A 15,781-nucleotide genomic window follows, 5' to 3' on the forward strand; every position below is an offset into this window, starting at 1 on the left:
GGCTGTCTCATTGTTGTTGGTGATCTGGCCTACCACTGTTGTGTCTTCAACAAACTTGACGATGGTTTGGAGTCGTGCCTGGCCATGCAATCATAAGTGAACAGGGAGTACAAGAGGGGACTGAGCACACACCCCTGAGGGGCCCCCGTGTTGAGGATCAGTGTGGCGGATGTGTTGTTACCTACCCGTACCACCTGAGTGCGGCGCAGGATCCAGTTGCAGAGGGAGGTGTTTAGTCCCAGGGTCCTTAGCTTAGTGATGAGCTTTGAGGGCACTACTGTGTTGAACGCTGAGCTGTAGTCAATGAATAGCACACTCACATAGGTGTACCTTTTGTCCAGGTGTGAAAGGGCAGTGTGGTGTACAATAGAGATTGCATCTGTGGATCTGTTGGGGCAGTATGCAAATTTGTGTGTCTAGGGTTTCTGGGATAATGGTGTTGATGTTAGCCAAGACCAGCCTTTCAAAGCATTTTATGGCTACAGACGTGAGTGCTACGTGTCGGTAGTCATTTAGGCAGGTTACCTTAGTGTTGTTGGGCACAGGCACTATGGTGGTCTGCTTGAAACATGTTTGTTTTACAGACTCAGTCGGGGACAAGTTGAACATTTCAGTGAAGACACTTACCAGTTGGTCAGCGCACGCTCGGCGTACACGTCCTGGTATTCCGTCTGTCCCTGCGGCCTTGTGAATGTTGACTTTTTTTAAGGTCTTACTCACATCAGCTTCGGAGAGCATGATCACACATTCGTCCGGAACAGCTGGTGCACTCATACATATTTAATTGATGCACTTATTGATGAAGCCGGTGACTGATGTGGTGTATTCCTTAATGCCATCAGAAGAATCCCGGAACATATTCCAGTCTGTGCTAGCAAAAGTCCTGTATCTGCCTCATCTGAACACTTTTGACTGGCCACTACTGTATTTCTTGTGCTGCTATATTTATTGCTCAATTCTTAAAATGAAGCACATTATTCCGCTTTACAACCGGTGTAGCCTACCTGCCGAATTATAATCGTAACCGCGTTCGCTATTCGAGTGCAGGCTACGGATGACATGTTTTTTATGTGGGCCATTCTAAGTTTAAAAAAAAATGTCCATACATAATTAGTAGGCTATATGTAAAGACAATATTGCATTGAGAATAGTCTGATGGGTGAGAATGTTAACAAGTTGTGAATGAGAGACAGATGAAGTGCATGTGGCCTGTGCAAGAAACAAAGCAGAGCTCATGCCTTTTAATGCACCTTTTTTCGAAAGCATCAATAGTTGCATCATGCAGCCTTCGAATGTATTCGAAAAGGTATTCGAAAGGCCTAAGGTTTGTATACCAACTAAAGTCGCATGAATAACTCTGATTAAGCATCTAGGAGGACCTGTTTCAAATGATTGAATCTTTTTCTCTCTTTTTTGGGGAAAAATATCCTTTCTATTTTATTAATCTATGTTCAGTTGTATTAGTCTTACTATAAAATAATGCCAAAGGAATTATAAGCGAATCTTACCTGCTAAATTAACTAGTGTAGACCACAGCCATATGGCATAGCCAGATCAGTACCTAACATAAGGACGACTCGGAATATGATACATATGTTTCTATAGACCTGCGTAAAATCAATAATGAATTTATTGTGATGGTTTAGGCTATATTAAGTTGATTTATTTTTAAACGTAGATGTTCCATGTAACGTCCGCATAGGCTAAGCACGGAAACACGGAGATGCTAAACATGTTTGTTAATTAACCATCAATTACCATGAGACTAGCATGACAGTTACCGGCTGACAAAATTGTAATGACCGCCATAGCCCTAGCTTAGCATGCCTTTCATCATCTTAAGTAGAGAGCATATTTTCCCTTTGGCTTGTCGGGGCACAATAATCGTCTATCTTGTCAGTTGCTTTTTATGGATCGATGACGTGTCCAAAAACTGATTTGTGTGTCTGGAAACACTTAAAGCTTTGGCTCTGAATCTCAAAACACCTAAAGCTGTAGTGTTGTAGCACAGCAGGGCTTGGAGTGTGGAAAAACCAGAGGAGCTTGTCATCTGGCATGCTAACAAACGTTGCACTATTGTTGGTCGAGCTAACATTGTTATGCATTAGAGGAACGTAGCTGGCATGCTAACATGTTACCAAAGATAGTACAGTATGAGGATTCCTAGAAACTGCTTCTCCAATAAAAAATCCCTGATCCCGCTTGTAGGCGATGTTGGCTAGCTAAGCTCATGCAGAGAATTAGTCATCGGGTGTCTTCTCGCGCTGAACTGCGTATGTGCAGGCCCGTCAAATCAAAGTCACTCCTGCAATATAAAGTTGTTTTTGATTAAAAAAATTAAATCATGTCAGTTTTTTAAAACTTTCGAACCTTTCACGAACCTTTCGCTTCTCCCATTGACTTCCCAAATCCCAGTCTGGCCTGTAGTCTGCTTCGCGAAGCGTTGCTGGAAGTATCGCAATGTTGGGCTTCTGTGATGTTACACTGGTATTGGCTAGCATTGTTAGCATCTCCTATTCATTCTCCACTTGCAAGGCACGGTTCCATGTAGCCTACTGCTGTCTATCCCAGCCGAGTTATACAGTTGGCGCCGGTTTAGAGAAAGCTAGGCTCAGACGAATTCTTTACACTTTATACAATCCGGATGGACGTAGGAGGTACGAATTATAGATGTGCCTTCAGTAACAGGATTTTCAGAAACAAGTAACCCCCTAAGGCTATGCTTTGTAGCCTTCTAGGGCATACAGGCGTGATTGCATGGCATCCAATATAGGGCTACACGTTCTACGTCGTCTCAGCACCACTTCTTGTGTCCTCCTTAAAGAACAACCTCTACTCTCTGGGGTAGGGGGCAGTATTTTGACATCCAGATGAAAAGCATGCCCAAAGTATACTGCTTGTTACTCAGGCCCAGAAGCTAGTATATGCATATAATTGGTAGATAGAAAACATTCTCAGTTTCTAAAACTGTTAAAATTATATCTGTGAGTATAACATAACTGATAATGCAGGTGAAACCCCGACGACAAACCACCCCCCCCCCCAAAACAAAAAATCAGCTTACCACTATTTTCAATGGCTAGTACTATAATTTTAAGCCCAAATCCTCCCAAATTGCAGTTCCTAGGGCTTTCACTAGATGTCAACAGTCTTTGTAAAGAGTTTCAGGCTGATTTTTGGAAAATGACTGAGAAATTATATTTTTTCTAGGTGTCTCCCATTTTGGCTGTAGTGTTTCCAAGAGAGTGGAGGAAAGCGCGTTCTTTCTTATCTCCGGTAATGAACATACAATTTAAGATGGAGAATAGTATTGTTTATTTGCTTATTAGTGTACCTAAGGTTTGATTGTAAACGTTGTTTGACTTGTTTGTAAAAGTTTATTAGTAACGTTTGGGATTCATTTTGTTGCATTTTGATTGAGGGAAACTGAGTGGATTATTGACTGAAGCGCGCCAGCTAAATTGAGTTTTTATGGATATAAAGAAGGACATTATTGAACAAAAGGACCATTTGTTATGTAACTGCGACCTTTTGGAATGCCAACAGAAGAAGATCATCAAAGGTACGGTATTTTTTATATCGCTATTTCTGACATTTGTGTTGCACCTGCCTGGTTGAAATAGGATTTTCATGTGTTTGATTGCGGGGTGCTGTCCTCAGATAATTGCATGGTTTGCTTTCGCCGTAAAGCCGTTTTGAAATCTGACATGGCGGCTGGATTAACAATAAATTAAGCTTTATTTTGATGTATAACACATATATTTTGAAGAATGTTAAATATTTGAATTTAGTATTTTTGAATTTCGCGCTCTGCAATTTCACTGGATGTTGGCCAGGTGGGATGCTACCGTCCCACGTACCCTAGAGAGGTTTTAAAGAACAGATCAGGTTAGAATGCTGATGATAGTCTATTTGTTCATTTGCCTTTCTAAAGTATGTACTTCAACGTTTGACTGTGGCCAAGTGCAAAGGTAGAAACGCTAAGTGTGTGCATTGGTTTTGCTTTGCTAAGCTGGTGCAGTGCAGGGAGCAGGTGTTGGCTGGGCTCCCAGCATTTGGGAGAGAGAGTGGTATTACAATGCATCAGCATCCCCGAGTCAATGATACTGCAGATGGACAGACAGGCATATCTGGCTTGAGAGACGTGTACTGTAAACTGACAGTCAGACAGGTGGCTAGATAGATATAGAGAGATACAGTGGGACCAAACACTTATTTTCCAACATAATTTGCAAATAAATTCATTAAAAATCCTACAATGTGATTTTCTGGATTTTTTTTCTTCTCATTTTGTCTGTCATAGTTGAAGTGTACCAATGATGAAAATTACAGGCCGCTCTCATCTTTTTAAGTGGGAGAACTTGCACAATTGGTGGCTGACTAATACTTTTTTGCCCCACTGTATATATCACACACACACACAGTACCAGTCAAAAGTTTGGACACGCCTACTCATTCAAGGGTTTTTCTTTATGAAGACATCAAAACTATGAAATAACACATATGGAATCATGTATTAACCAAAAATAAGTGTTAAACAAATCAAAATATATTTTATTAGTAGCCACCCTTTGCCTTGATGACAGCTTTGCACACTCTGTCATTCTCTCAACCAGCTTCACTTGGAATGCTTTTCTGGCAGTATTGAAGGAGTTCCAACATATGCTCAGCACTTGTTGGCTGCTTTTTCTTCACTCTGTGGTCCAACTCATCCCAAACCAACTCATCCCAAACCAATTGGGTTGAGGTCAGGTGATTGTGGAAGCCAGGTCAACTGATGTAGCACTCCATCACTCTCCTACTTGGTCAAATAGCCCTTACACAGCCTGGAGGTGTGTTGGGTCATTGTTCTGTTGAAAAACACATGATAGTCCCACTAAGCTCAAACCAGATGGGATGGCACATCGCTGTGGTAACCATGCTGGTTAAGTGTGCCTTGAATTCTAAATAAATCAGACAGTGTCACCAGCAAAGCACCATCACACCACCTCCTCCTCCATGCTTCCCAGTGGGAACCACACATGCAGAGATAATCTGTTCACCTACTCTGCGTCTCACAAAGCAACAAAGCACTGACACACAGACTGACACCTCCACACACACACAGACACACACAGACTGGCACACACACACACAGACTGACACACAGACTAGATGGAAATACAAATATATTAGACGAGAGATAGATAGCCTAGATAAACAGATAAGGAGAAAGAAGGATACGGTACAGTAGTTTTGTTTTGTCGTGCTGCAGTTATAGCCTTTGAGGGTTTGCCCTTGCATGTCTGATTAACCTTGTGCAGTATTAAATCTCTGTAAAACCACATGCTGTGCAGGAAGATTAGCAAGCACTTTAAGAAGGGAGAAACATCTGGGTCAATAACATACGTAAATAATATGTTACAGATGCTCACACACACACACACCTCTATTTCTGTCTAGTGGATTAATTTGGTGTGTTGTGAAGAGTACGGCAGATTATTTTATGGAGATGTTTTCCATTGTTGCTTGTACCTAATCTACATTGTGTAAGGATTTGAACGGCATTGTGTTTTTATATTGTCCTATAGTCTGTACAGCTCAAGATCAAGAGGGGAGAGTATTGTGTGTGTTTGTGAAGGGGCGGGGGGGGGCGGGGGGTTGACAGGAGGATAAGCCCATGGTCCAGATGGAATGCATGTACTTTATCAATTTGATTGATTGATATAGCGCTGTGATTGGAGCAGACGGTAAAATGTGTTCTTGTGTCATGATTGTCTCTGTGTGAATGTAGGCTGGCACCGTGCGGGACTCCATGGCCAAATCCCTGTATAGCGCCCTGTTTGACTGGATCGTCTTCAGGACCAACCATGCCCTGCTCAACAACAAAGACCTGGAGGACAGTGCCAAGGTAGGATTTAGACCTACACTACCGGTCAAATGTCTGGACACATCTACTCATTCAAGTGTTTTTCTTAATTTTTTAAACTATTTTCTACATTGTAGAATAATAGTGAAGACATCAACACTATGAAATAACACATATGGAATCATGTAGTAACCAAAATTGCGTTAAATCAAAATATATTTTATATTTGAGATTCTTCAAGTAGTCACCCTTTGCCTTAATGACAGCTTTGCACACTCTTGGCATTCTCTCAAATAGCTTCACCTGGAATTATTTTCCAACAGTCTTGAAGGAGTTCCCATATATGTTGAGCAGTTGTTGACTGCTTTTCCTTCACACTGCGGTCCAACTCATCCCAAACCATCTCAATTTGGTTGAGGTCGGGGGATTGTGGAGGCCAGGTCATTTGATGCAGCACTCCATCACTCTCCTTCTTGGTAAAATAGTCCTTACACAGTCTGGAGGTGTGTTGGGTCATTGTCCTGTTGAAAAAACAAATGATAGTCCCACTAAACCCAAACCATATGGGATGGTGTATTGCTGCAGAATGCTGCGGTAGCCATGCTGGTTAAGTGTGCCTTGAATTCTAAATAAATCACAGACAGTGTCACCAGAAAAGCAGCACCACACCAGAACACCTCCTCCTCCATGCTTCACAGTGGGAACTACACATGCAGAGAACATCCGTTCACCCACAAAGACACGGTGACTGGAACCAAAAATCTCCAATTTGGACTCCAGACAAAAGGAATCATTTCCACCAGTCTAGTGTCCATTGCTCGTGTTTCTTAGCCCAAGCAAGTCTCTTCTTATTATTGGTGTCCTTTTATGGTGGTTTCTTTGCAGCAATTCAACCATGAAGGCATGATTCACACAGTCTCCTCTGAACAGTTGATGTTGAGATGTGTCTGTCACTTGAACTCTAAAGAAATTATTTTGGCTGCAACTTCTGAGGCCGGTAACTCTAATGAACGTATCCTTTGCAGCAGAGGTAACTCTGGGTCTTCCATTCCTGTGGTGGTCCTCATGAGAGCCAATTTCATCATAGTGCTTGATGGTTTTTGCGACTGCGCTTTCAGAGTTCTTGAAATTTTCCAGATTGACTGACCTTCATGTCTGAAAGTAATGATGGACTGTCGTTTCTCTTTGCTATTTGAGCTGTTCTTACCATAATATGGACTTGGTCTTTTACCAAATAGGGCTATCTTCTGTATACCCCCCCTACCTTGTCACAACACAACTGATTGGCTCAAACGCATTAAGAAGGAAATAAATAACACAAATTAACTTTAACAAGGCACACCTGTTAGCTGAAATGCATTCCAGGTGACTACCTCGTGAAGCTGGTTGAGAGAATTCCACAAGTGTGCAAATCTGTCAAAGGCAAAGGGTAACTATTTGAATAATCTCAAATAAAAACAATATTTTTGATTTATATTTGTTTAACACTTTTTTGGTTTTTACATGATTCCATAAGTGTTATTTCATATTTTGGATGTCTTCACTATTATTCTACAATGTATAAAATAGCAAGAATAAAGAAAAACCCTTAAATGAGTAGGTGTGTCCAAACTTTTGACTGGTAGTGTACACACACACGCATTAAGTCGTTCATGACACTGACACACGCACACGTTCCCTCACACACATTCTTCACACTCATGCAAGCTCTGACACACACACACACACACACACACACATACATAATATACAGTTGAAGTCGGAAGTTTACGTACACCTTAAACAACTATATTTAAACTCAGTTTTTCACAATTTCTGCAATTTTTAATCCTAGTAAAAATTCCCGGTCTTAGGTCAGTTAGGGTCACCTCTTTATTTTAACTTCTTGATACTACCCATCCCGCATGCGGGAGCGTAACGTAGCCTCAAACTAATTAGCATAATGCAGTGGACAGAAATCTTCCTAGAAAATGTTCCTATTCATGAAAATCCCAAATGAAATATATTGAGACACAGCTTAGCCTTTTGTTAATCACACTGTCATCTCAGATTTTTAAAATATGCTTTACAGCCAACGCGAGACAAGCATTTGTGCAAGTTTATCATGGCATAATGCTATGGCTAGGCTCTGCTAGCGTCAGGCAATATTTTCACGAAAATAAGAAAAGCCATCAAATTAAATCATTTACCTTTGAAGAACTTTGGATGTTTTCACTCAGGAGACTCCCAGTTAGATAGCAAATGTACCTTTTTTCCAAAAATATTATTTTTGTAGGCAAAATAGCTCCGTTTGTTCTTCACGTTTGGCTGAGAAATCGACTGGAAAATGCAGTCACTGCAACGCCAAACTTTTTTCTAAATTAGCTCCATAATATCGACAGAAACATGGCAAACGTTGTTTAGAATCAATCCTCAAGGTGTTTTTCACATATATATTCAATAATATATCCGTTGGGATAATTGGTTTCTCATAAGAAGCGATTGGAAAAATGGCAACTTGTGTACATTACGCAAAATTTTCTGCCGGAGCCATCATGTGACCACTTGCTAAATGTGGTCCTTTACGGCTATTCTTAAACATAAATGCGTAAAAAGACATCACAATGCTGTAGACACCTTGGTGAATACGTAGAAAACGTAAGCTCATTTGTAGCTCATTCACAGCCATATAAGGAGTCATTGGCATGAGGCGGTTTCAAAAAATTTGTCAATACCTGATTGGATTTTTATCTGGGTTTCGCCTGTAACATCAGTTCTGTTCAGTTCTATTGCACAGACAATATCTTTGCAGTTTTGGAAACGTAAGAGTGTTCTCTATCCAAATATGTCAATTATATGCATAATCGAGCATCTTGTCGTGACAAAATATCCCGTTTGAAACGGAACGTTTTTTATCCAAAAATGAAAATACTGCCCCCTAGTTATAAAAGGTTTATTTTAAGAATGTGAAATGTCAGAATAATAGTAGACAGAATTATTTATTTCATCACATTCCCAGTGGGTCAGAAGTTTAAAAACACTCAATTAGTATTTGGTAGCATTGTCTTTAAATGTTTTAAACTTTGGTCAAACGTTTTGGATAGTCTTCCACAAGCTTCCCACAATAAGTTGGGTGAATTTTGGCCCATTCCTCCTGACAGAGCTCGTGTAACTGAGTTAGGTTTGTAGGCCTCCTTGCTCGCACATGCTTTTTCAGTTCTGCCCACAAATTTTCTATAGGATTGAGGTCAGGGCTTTGTGATGGCCACTCCAATCCTTGACTTTCTTGCCCTTAAACCAATTTGCCACAACTTTGTAAGTATGCTTGGGGTCATTGTCCATTTGGAAGACCAATTTGCGACCAAGTTTTAACTTCCTGACTGATGTCTTGAGATGTTGCTTTAATATATGCACATAATTTTCCATCCTCATGAAGCCATCTATTTTGTGAAGTGCACCAGTCCCTCCTGCAGCAAAGCACCCGCACAACATGATGCTGCTACCCCCGTGCTTCACGGTTGGGATGTTGTTCTTCGGCTTGCAAGCCTCCCCCTTTTTCCTCCAAACAGTTCTATCAGAACAGAGGACATTTCAGAGGACCTACGATCTTTGTCCCCATGTGCAGTTGCAAACAGTAGTCTTGCTTTTTTATGGCGGTTTTGGAGCAGTGGCTTCTTCCTTGCTGAGCAGCCTTTCAGGTTATGTCGATTATAGGACTAATTTTTACTGTGGATATAGATACTTTCGTACCCGTTTCCTCCAGCATCTTCACAAGATCCTTTATTGTTGTTCTGGGATTGATTTGCACTTTTCGCACCGAAGTACGTTCATCTCTAGGAGACAGAACACGTTTCCTTCATGAGCAGTGTAACAACTGCGTGGTCCCATGGTGTTTATACTTGTGTACTATTGTTTGTACAGATGAATGTTGTACCTTCAAGAATTTGGAAATTGATCCCAAGGATAAACCAGACTTGTGGAGGTCTACAATTTTTTTTCTGATGTCTTGGGTGATTTCATCTGATTTTCCCATGATGTCAAGCAAAGAGGCTTTGAGTTTGACGGTAGGCCTTGCAATACATCAACAGGCACACCTCCAATTGGCTCAAATGACGTCAATTAGCCAATCAGAAGCTTCTAAAGCCATGACATAATCTTCTGGAATTTTCCAACCTATTTAAAGGCACAGTCAACTTAATATATGTAGTTAATTATAAGTGAAATAATCTCTAAACAATTGTTGAAAAAATTACTACCCAAATAGTTCGAACTACTAATTTTAAAAATTACACTCTCCAGAAATAAGTCTCTCACTGTTGCCGCCTGCTACCGACCCCCCTCAGCTCCCAGCTGTGCCCTGGACACCATTTGTGAATTGATTGCCCCCCCATCTTGCTTCAGAGTTTGTTCTGTTAGGTGACCTAAACTGGGATATGCTTAACACCCCGGCAGTCCTACAATCTAAGCTTGATGCCCTCCATCTCACACAAATCATCAAGGAACCTACCAGGTACAACCCTAAATCTGTAAACAAGGGCACCCTCATAGACGTCATCCTGGCCAACTGGCCCTCCAAATACACCTCCGCTGTCTTCAACCAGGATCTCAGCAATCACTGCCTCATTGCCTGTATCCGCTATGGATCCGCAGTCAAACGACCACCCCTCATCACTGTCAAACGCTCCCTAAAACACTTCTGTGAGCAGGCCTTTCTCATCGACCTGGCCCGGGTATCCTGGAAGGACATAGACCTCATCCCGTCAGTTGAGGATGCTTGGTCATTCTTTAAAAGTAACTTCCTCACCATTTTAGATAAGCATGCTCCGTTCAAAAAATGCAGAACTAAGAACACATATAGCCCTTGGTTCACTCCAGACCTGACTGCCTTCGACCAGCACAAAAACATCCTGTGGCGGACTGCAATAGCATCGCATAGTCCCCACGATGTGCAACTGTTCAGGGAAGTCAGGAACCAATACACGCAGTCAGTCAGGAAAGCAAAGGCCAGCTTCTTCAGGAAGAAATTTGCATCCTGTAGCTCTAACTCCAAAAGTTCTGGGACACTGTGAAGTCCCTGGAGAACAAGAACACCTCCTCCCAGCTGCCCACTGCACTGAGGCTAGGTAACACGGTCACCACCGATAAATCCATGATTATCAAAAACTTCAACAAGCATTTCTCAACGGCTGGCCATGCCTTCCTCCTGGCTACTCCAACCTCGGCCAACAGCTCTGCCCCCCCCCACCCCCCGCAGCTACTCGCCCAAGCCTCTCCAGGTTCTCAAATCTAGATAGCAGATGTTCTGGAAGAGCTGCAAAACCTGGACCCGTACAAATCAGCTGGGCTTGACAATCTGGACCCTCTATTTCTGAAACTATCCGCCGCCATTGTCGCAACCCCTATTACCAGCCTGTTCAACCTCTCTTTCATATCGTCTGAGATCCCCAAGGATTGGAAAGCTGCCGCAGTCATCCCCCTCTTCAAAGGGGGAGACACCCTGGACCCAAACTGTTACAGACCTATATCCATCCTGCACTGCCTATCTAAGGTCTTCGAAAGCCAAGTCAACAAACAGGTCACTGACCATCTTGAATCCCACTGTATCTTCTCGGCTGTGAAATCTGGTTTCCGAGCCGGTCACTGGTGCACCTCAGCCATGCTCAAGGTAATAAACGATATCATAACCGCCATCGATAAAAGACAGTACTGTGCAGCCGTCTTCATCGACCTTGCTAAGGCTTTCGACTCTGTCAATCACCATATTCTTATCGGCAGACTCAGTAGCCTCGGTTTTTCTGATGACTGCCTTGCCTGGTTCACCAACTACTTTGCAGACAGAGTTCAGTGTGTCAAATTGGAAGGCATACTGTCCGGTCCTCTGGCAGTCTCTATGGGGGTGCCACAGGGTTCAATTCTCGGACCGACTCTTTTCTCTGTATATATCAATGATGTTGCTCTTGCTGCGGGCGATTCCCTGATCCACCTCTACGCAGACGACACCATTCTGTATACTTCCGGCCCGTCCTTGGACACTGCTATCTAACCTCCAAACGAGCTTCAATGCCATACAACACTCCTTCCGTGGCCTCCAACTGCTCTTAAACGCTAGTAAAACCAAATGCATGCTTTTCAACCGTTCGCTGCCTGCACCCGCACGCCCGACTAGCTTCACCACCCTGGATGGTTCCGACCTAGAATATGTGGACATCTATAAGTACCTAGGTGTCTGGTTAGACTGTAAACTCTCCTTCCAGACTCATATCAAACATCTCCAATCTAAAATCAAATCTAGAGTCTGCTTTCTATTCTGCAACAAAGCCTCCTTCACTCACGCCGCAAAACTTACCCTAGTAAAACTGACTATCCTACCGATCCTTGACTTTAGCTATGTCATCTACAAAATAGCTTCCAACACTCTACTCAGCAAACTGGATGCAGTTTATCACAGTGCCATCCGTTTTGTTACTAAAGCACCTTATACCACCCACCACTGCGACCTGTCGGCTGGCCCTCGCTACATATTCGTCTCTAGACCCACTGGCTCCAGGTCATCTACAAGTCCATGCTAGGTAAATGTTGAAGGAATTTAATTCCTCTGTTTTAATTCCCAATTAAAATTAAACACTGTCAATTCATAAGAACTTGTAAGACCCTTATTTTATAGGAATGGACAGAGCCCGGTCTTAAAAGTCAAGTAACAGCCTTTATTCAAGAGAGTACTGCCACAATACAGATTACCACAGGTTATAAACTGAAAATGACGTCCTTTGTTCCAGCCCCAATCCGTGCCATATCCGTTCCAGTACAAAGGCTGTGTATCAAGCCCTCCCACATCCGTCTCCCTACCAATTTAATATAATTTACGAGTCAAGGTTTTCTTGTGTAGATAAGCACTCTAGCCAGTCTGATTCATTTGTACCAAGGAACAGACAGTCATTTTTCTAACTTTTGCCCACGTTCACACACACATTATTTTCAGTAATGGGATCAAGAAAGAAAACTCATACATATACAGTAACATTTAGTATTCTGATTAGTACATATACAGTAACATAACAGTATTCGGATTAGTTCTCCCTCCCATGGAATTGACTCCAACCTTGCTGGACACGTTTCATTTCAGAACCATGGTTGAGAACAGTCTCCCACTAGCTTCAAACGCTAGCTAGCAGGTGCTCAGTCTGTCAGTCAGTAAGTGGCTAGTTAGGCTAGGCTAAACTAGCTGCCTACCATGTTTCTGGAAACGTGTTTTGGGTTGGTCCTTCTGTAGCTCAGTTGGTAGAGCATGGCGCTTGTAACGCCAGGGTAGTGGGTTCGATTCCCGGGACCACCCATACGTAGAATGTATGCACACATGACTGTAAGTCGCTTTGGATAAAAGCATCTGCTAAATGGCATATATTATTATTATATTATAGTCAGTCCTGATTGAAATGTATACATAATTAGTCATCATTGATAAAAATTCCCTTAACAGTAAAGCTCCGCCTTATCTCAGTTCACTGGTCACGATGGCAACACCCACCCGTAGCACGCGCTCCAGCAGGTGTATCTCACTGATCATCCCTAAAGCCAACACCTCATTTGGTCACCTTTCATTCCAGTTCTCTGCTGCCTGTGACTGGACCAAATTGCAAAAATCGCTGAAGTTGGAGACTTTTATCTCCCTCACCAACTTCAAACATCTGCTATCTGAGCAGCTAACCGATCGCTCCAGCTGTACATAGTCTATCGGTAAATAGCCCACCCAATTTTACCTACCTCATTCCCATACTGTTTATATTTATTTACTTTTATGCTCTTTTGCATACCAATATCTCTACCTGTACAGGACCATCTGATCATTTATCACTCCAGTGTTAATCTGCAAAATTGTAATTATTCGCCTACCTCCTCATGCTTTTTGCGCACAATGTATATAGACTCTTTTTTTCTACTGTGTTATTGACTTGTTAATTGTTTACTCCATGTGTAACTCTGTGTTGTCTGTTCACACTGCTATGCTTTATCTTGGCCAGGTCACAGTTGCAAATGAGAACTTGTTCTCAACTAGCCTACCTGGTTAAATAAAGGTGAAATAAAAAAAACTTTGTGCACAAAGTAATGTTCTAACCGACTTGCCAAAACTAGTTTGTTCACAAGAAATTTGTGGAGTGGTTGAAAAACGAGTTTTAATGACTCCAATCTAAGTGTATGTTAACTTTCGACTTCAACTGCACATACAAACACACACACACACACACACACACACACACACACACACACACACACACACACACACACACACACACACACACACACACACACACACACACACACACACACACACACACACACACACAAACATTACACATGGTCTGACGCTAGGTAAAGCCCCGCCTTATCTCAGCTCACTGGTCACCATAGCAGCACCCACTCATAGCACAACTCCCCAGCAGGTATATCTCACTGGTCACCCTCAATGCCAATTCCTCCTTTGGTCGTCTTTCCTTGCTGTTTTCTGCTGCCAATGACTGGAACGAACTGCAAAAATCTCTGAAGCTGGAGACTCATATCTCCCTCACTAGCGTTAAGCACCAGCTGTCAGAGCAGCTCACAGATCACTGCACCTGTTCATAGCCCATCTGTAAACAGCCCATCTATCTACCTACCTCATCCCCATACTATATTTATTTATTTATCTTGCTCCTTTGCACCCCAGTATCTCTACTTGCACATTCATCTCTGCACATCTACCATTCCAGTGTTTAATTGCTATATTGTAATTACTCCGCCACCATGGCCTATTTATTGCCTTAACTCCCTTATCTTACCTAATTTGCACTCACTGTATATAGACTTTTTGTTTTATTTTGTTCTACTGTATTATTGACTATGTTTTGTTTGTTTATTCCATGTGTAACTCTGTGTTGTTGTATGTGTCGAATTGCTATGCTTTATCTTGGCCAGGATGCAGTTGCAAATGAGAACTTGTTCTCAACTAGCCTACCTGGTTAAATAAAGGTGAAATAAAATAATAAATTCGCTCCTTCGCTCCCTCCCTCTCTCGCTCTCTCTCTCTCTCTCTCTCTCTCTCTCTCTCTCTCTCTCTCTCTCTCTCTGTCTGTGTGTCACTGGCTCACTCACACACACATAATTTCATCACAGGCCAGTAGAATTCGTCACGTTTTTGCACTGTGGTGAAGTTTGCGTAGGCTGTGTGTTCCAGCAGGGCTCGGAGTGTAGAAAAACCAGAGGAGATTGTTAGCTGTTAGCTGGCATGCTAACAGACGTTACGCTAACAGACCTTTTCTTTTCTAAACCTAACCTCATGTCTAGCTCTGTTGACCTCTTTCTTTTTGGTCTGTGGCTCTATTTAAAGGTATCTCTCTCTCTCTCTCTCTCTCTGTGTTCCTTTGTTTCCTTTATCTGTACTGAATATGTTTCTCTCTGTCTCAGTTTGGTGTGTACTGGAGTTGCATCATTTTTGCTGTGTGTGGGTGGGGGAGGGGTCACCGTGGCAGCTGACTGGCTTTGCCCAGTGGGCATGGAAAGGATTAGATCACATTTGCATCTCTCCTCCCAAATGCTTGCGTGTGCTTGTGTACACATGTGTGCCCAGAAAATTGAGGCAGATGGCACGATGGCCTCTTCTGCTTGTTTTGGTGGTGCTCAACAGACGTGTGTGTGTGTGTTTGTGTGTTTGTGTGTTTGTGTGTTTGTGTGTGTGTGTGTGTGTGTGTGTGTGTGTGTGTGTGTGTGTGTGTGTGTGTGTGTGTGTGTGTGCAGATGAGGGTAGATTTAGACAGCTGTGGTTTGGGGCAATGTTAGAGGCCCTGTTGTGTCCCTTAGCCCTCCTCTGTCCCACAGTGCTGTCTGATGTGTTCAGCCAGACCGCTAGACTCTTGAGACGTAAGATATTGGAGCAGAGTTGAACATCCATCTGTCACTCACAATTTGTCATTCCCCTGTCTT

The 15,781-nt window shown here is 42.4% G+C and overlaps 1 protein-coding gene across 11 annotated transcripts in view; it reads left to right on the forward strand.

Annotated features, from left to right (window-relative positions):
* Positions 1-15,781, forward strand: part of myo9ab (myosin IXAb) — a 229,007-nt gene that overhangs the window by 132,954 nt on the left and 80,272 nt on the right. For all 11 annotated transcript variants that reach the window (XM_052465410.1, XM_052465411.1, XM_052465404.1 and 8 more), the window contains one exon: positions 5,774-5,890. In XM_052465410.1, the coding sequence (XP_052321370.1) occupies positions 5,774-5,890 (117 nt within the window). The remainder of the gene's footprint in view (positions 1-5,773; positions 5,891-15,781) is intronic.

Source organism: Oncorhynchus keta, chromosome 17 (genome assembly GCF_023373465.1).
Source record: "Oncorhynchus keta strain PuntledgeMale-10-30-2019 chromosome 17, Oket_V2, whole genome shotgun sequence".
NCBI lineage: Eukaryota > Metazoa > Chordata > Actinopteri > Salmoniformes > Salmonidae > Oncorhynchus > Oncorhynchus keta.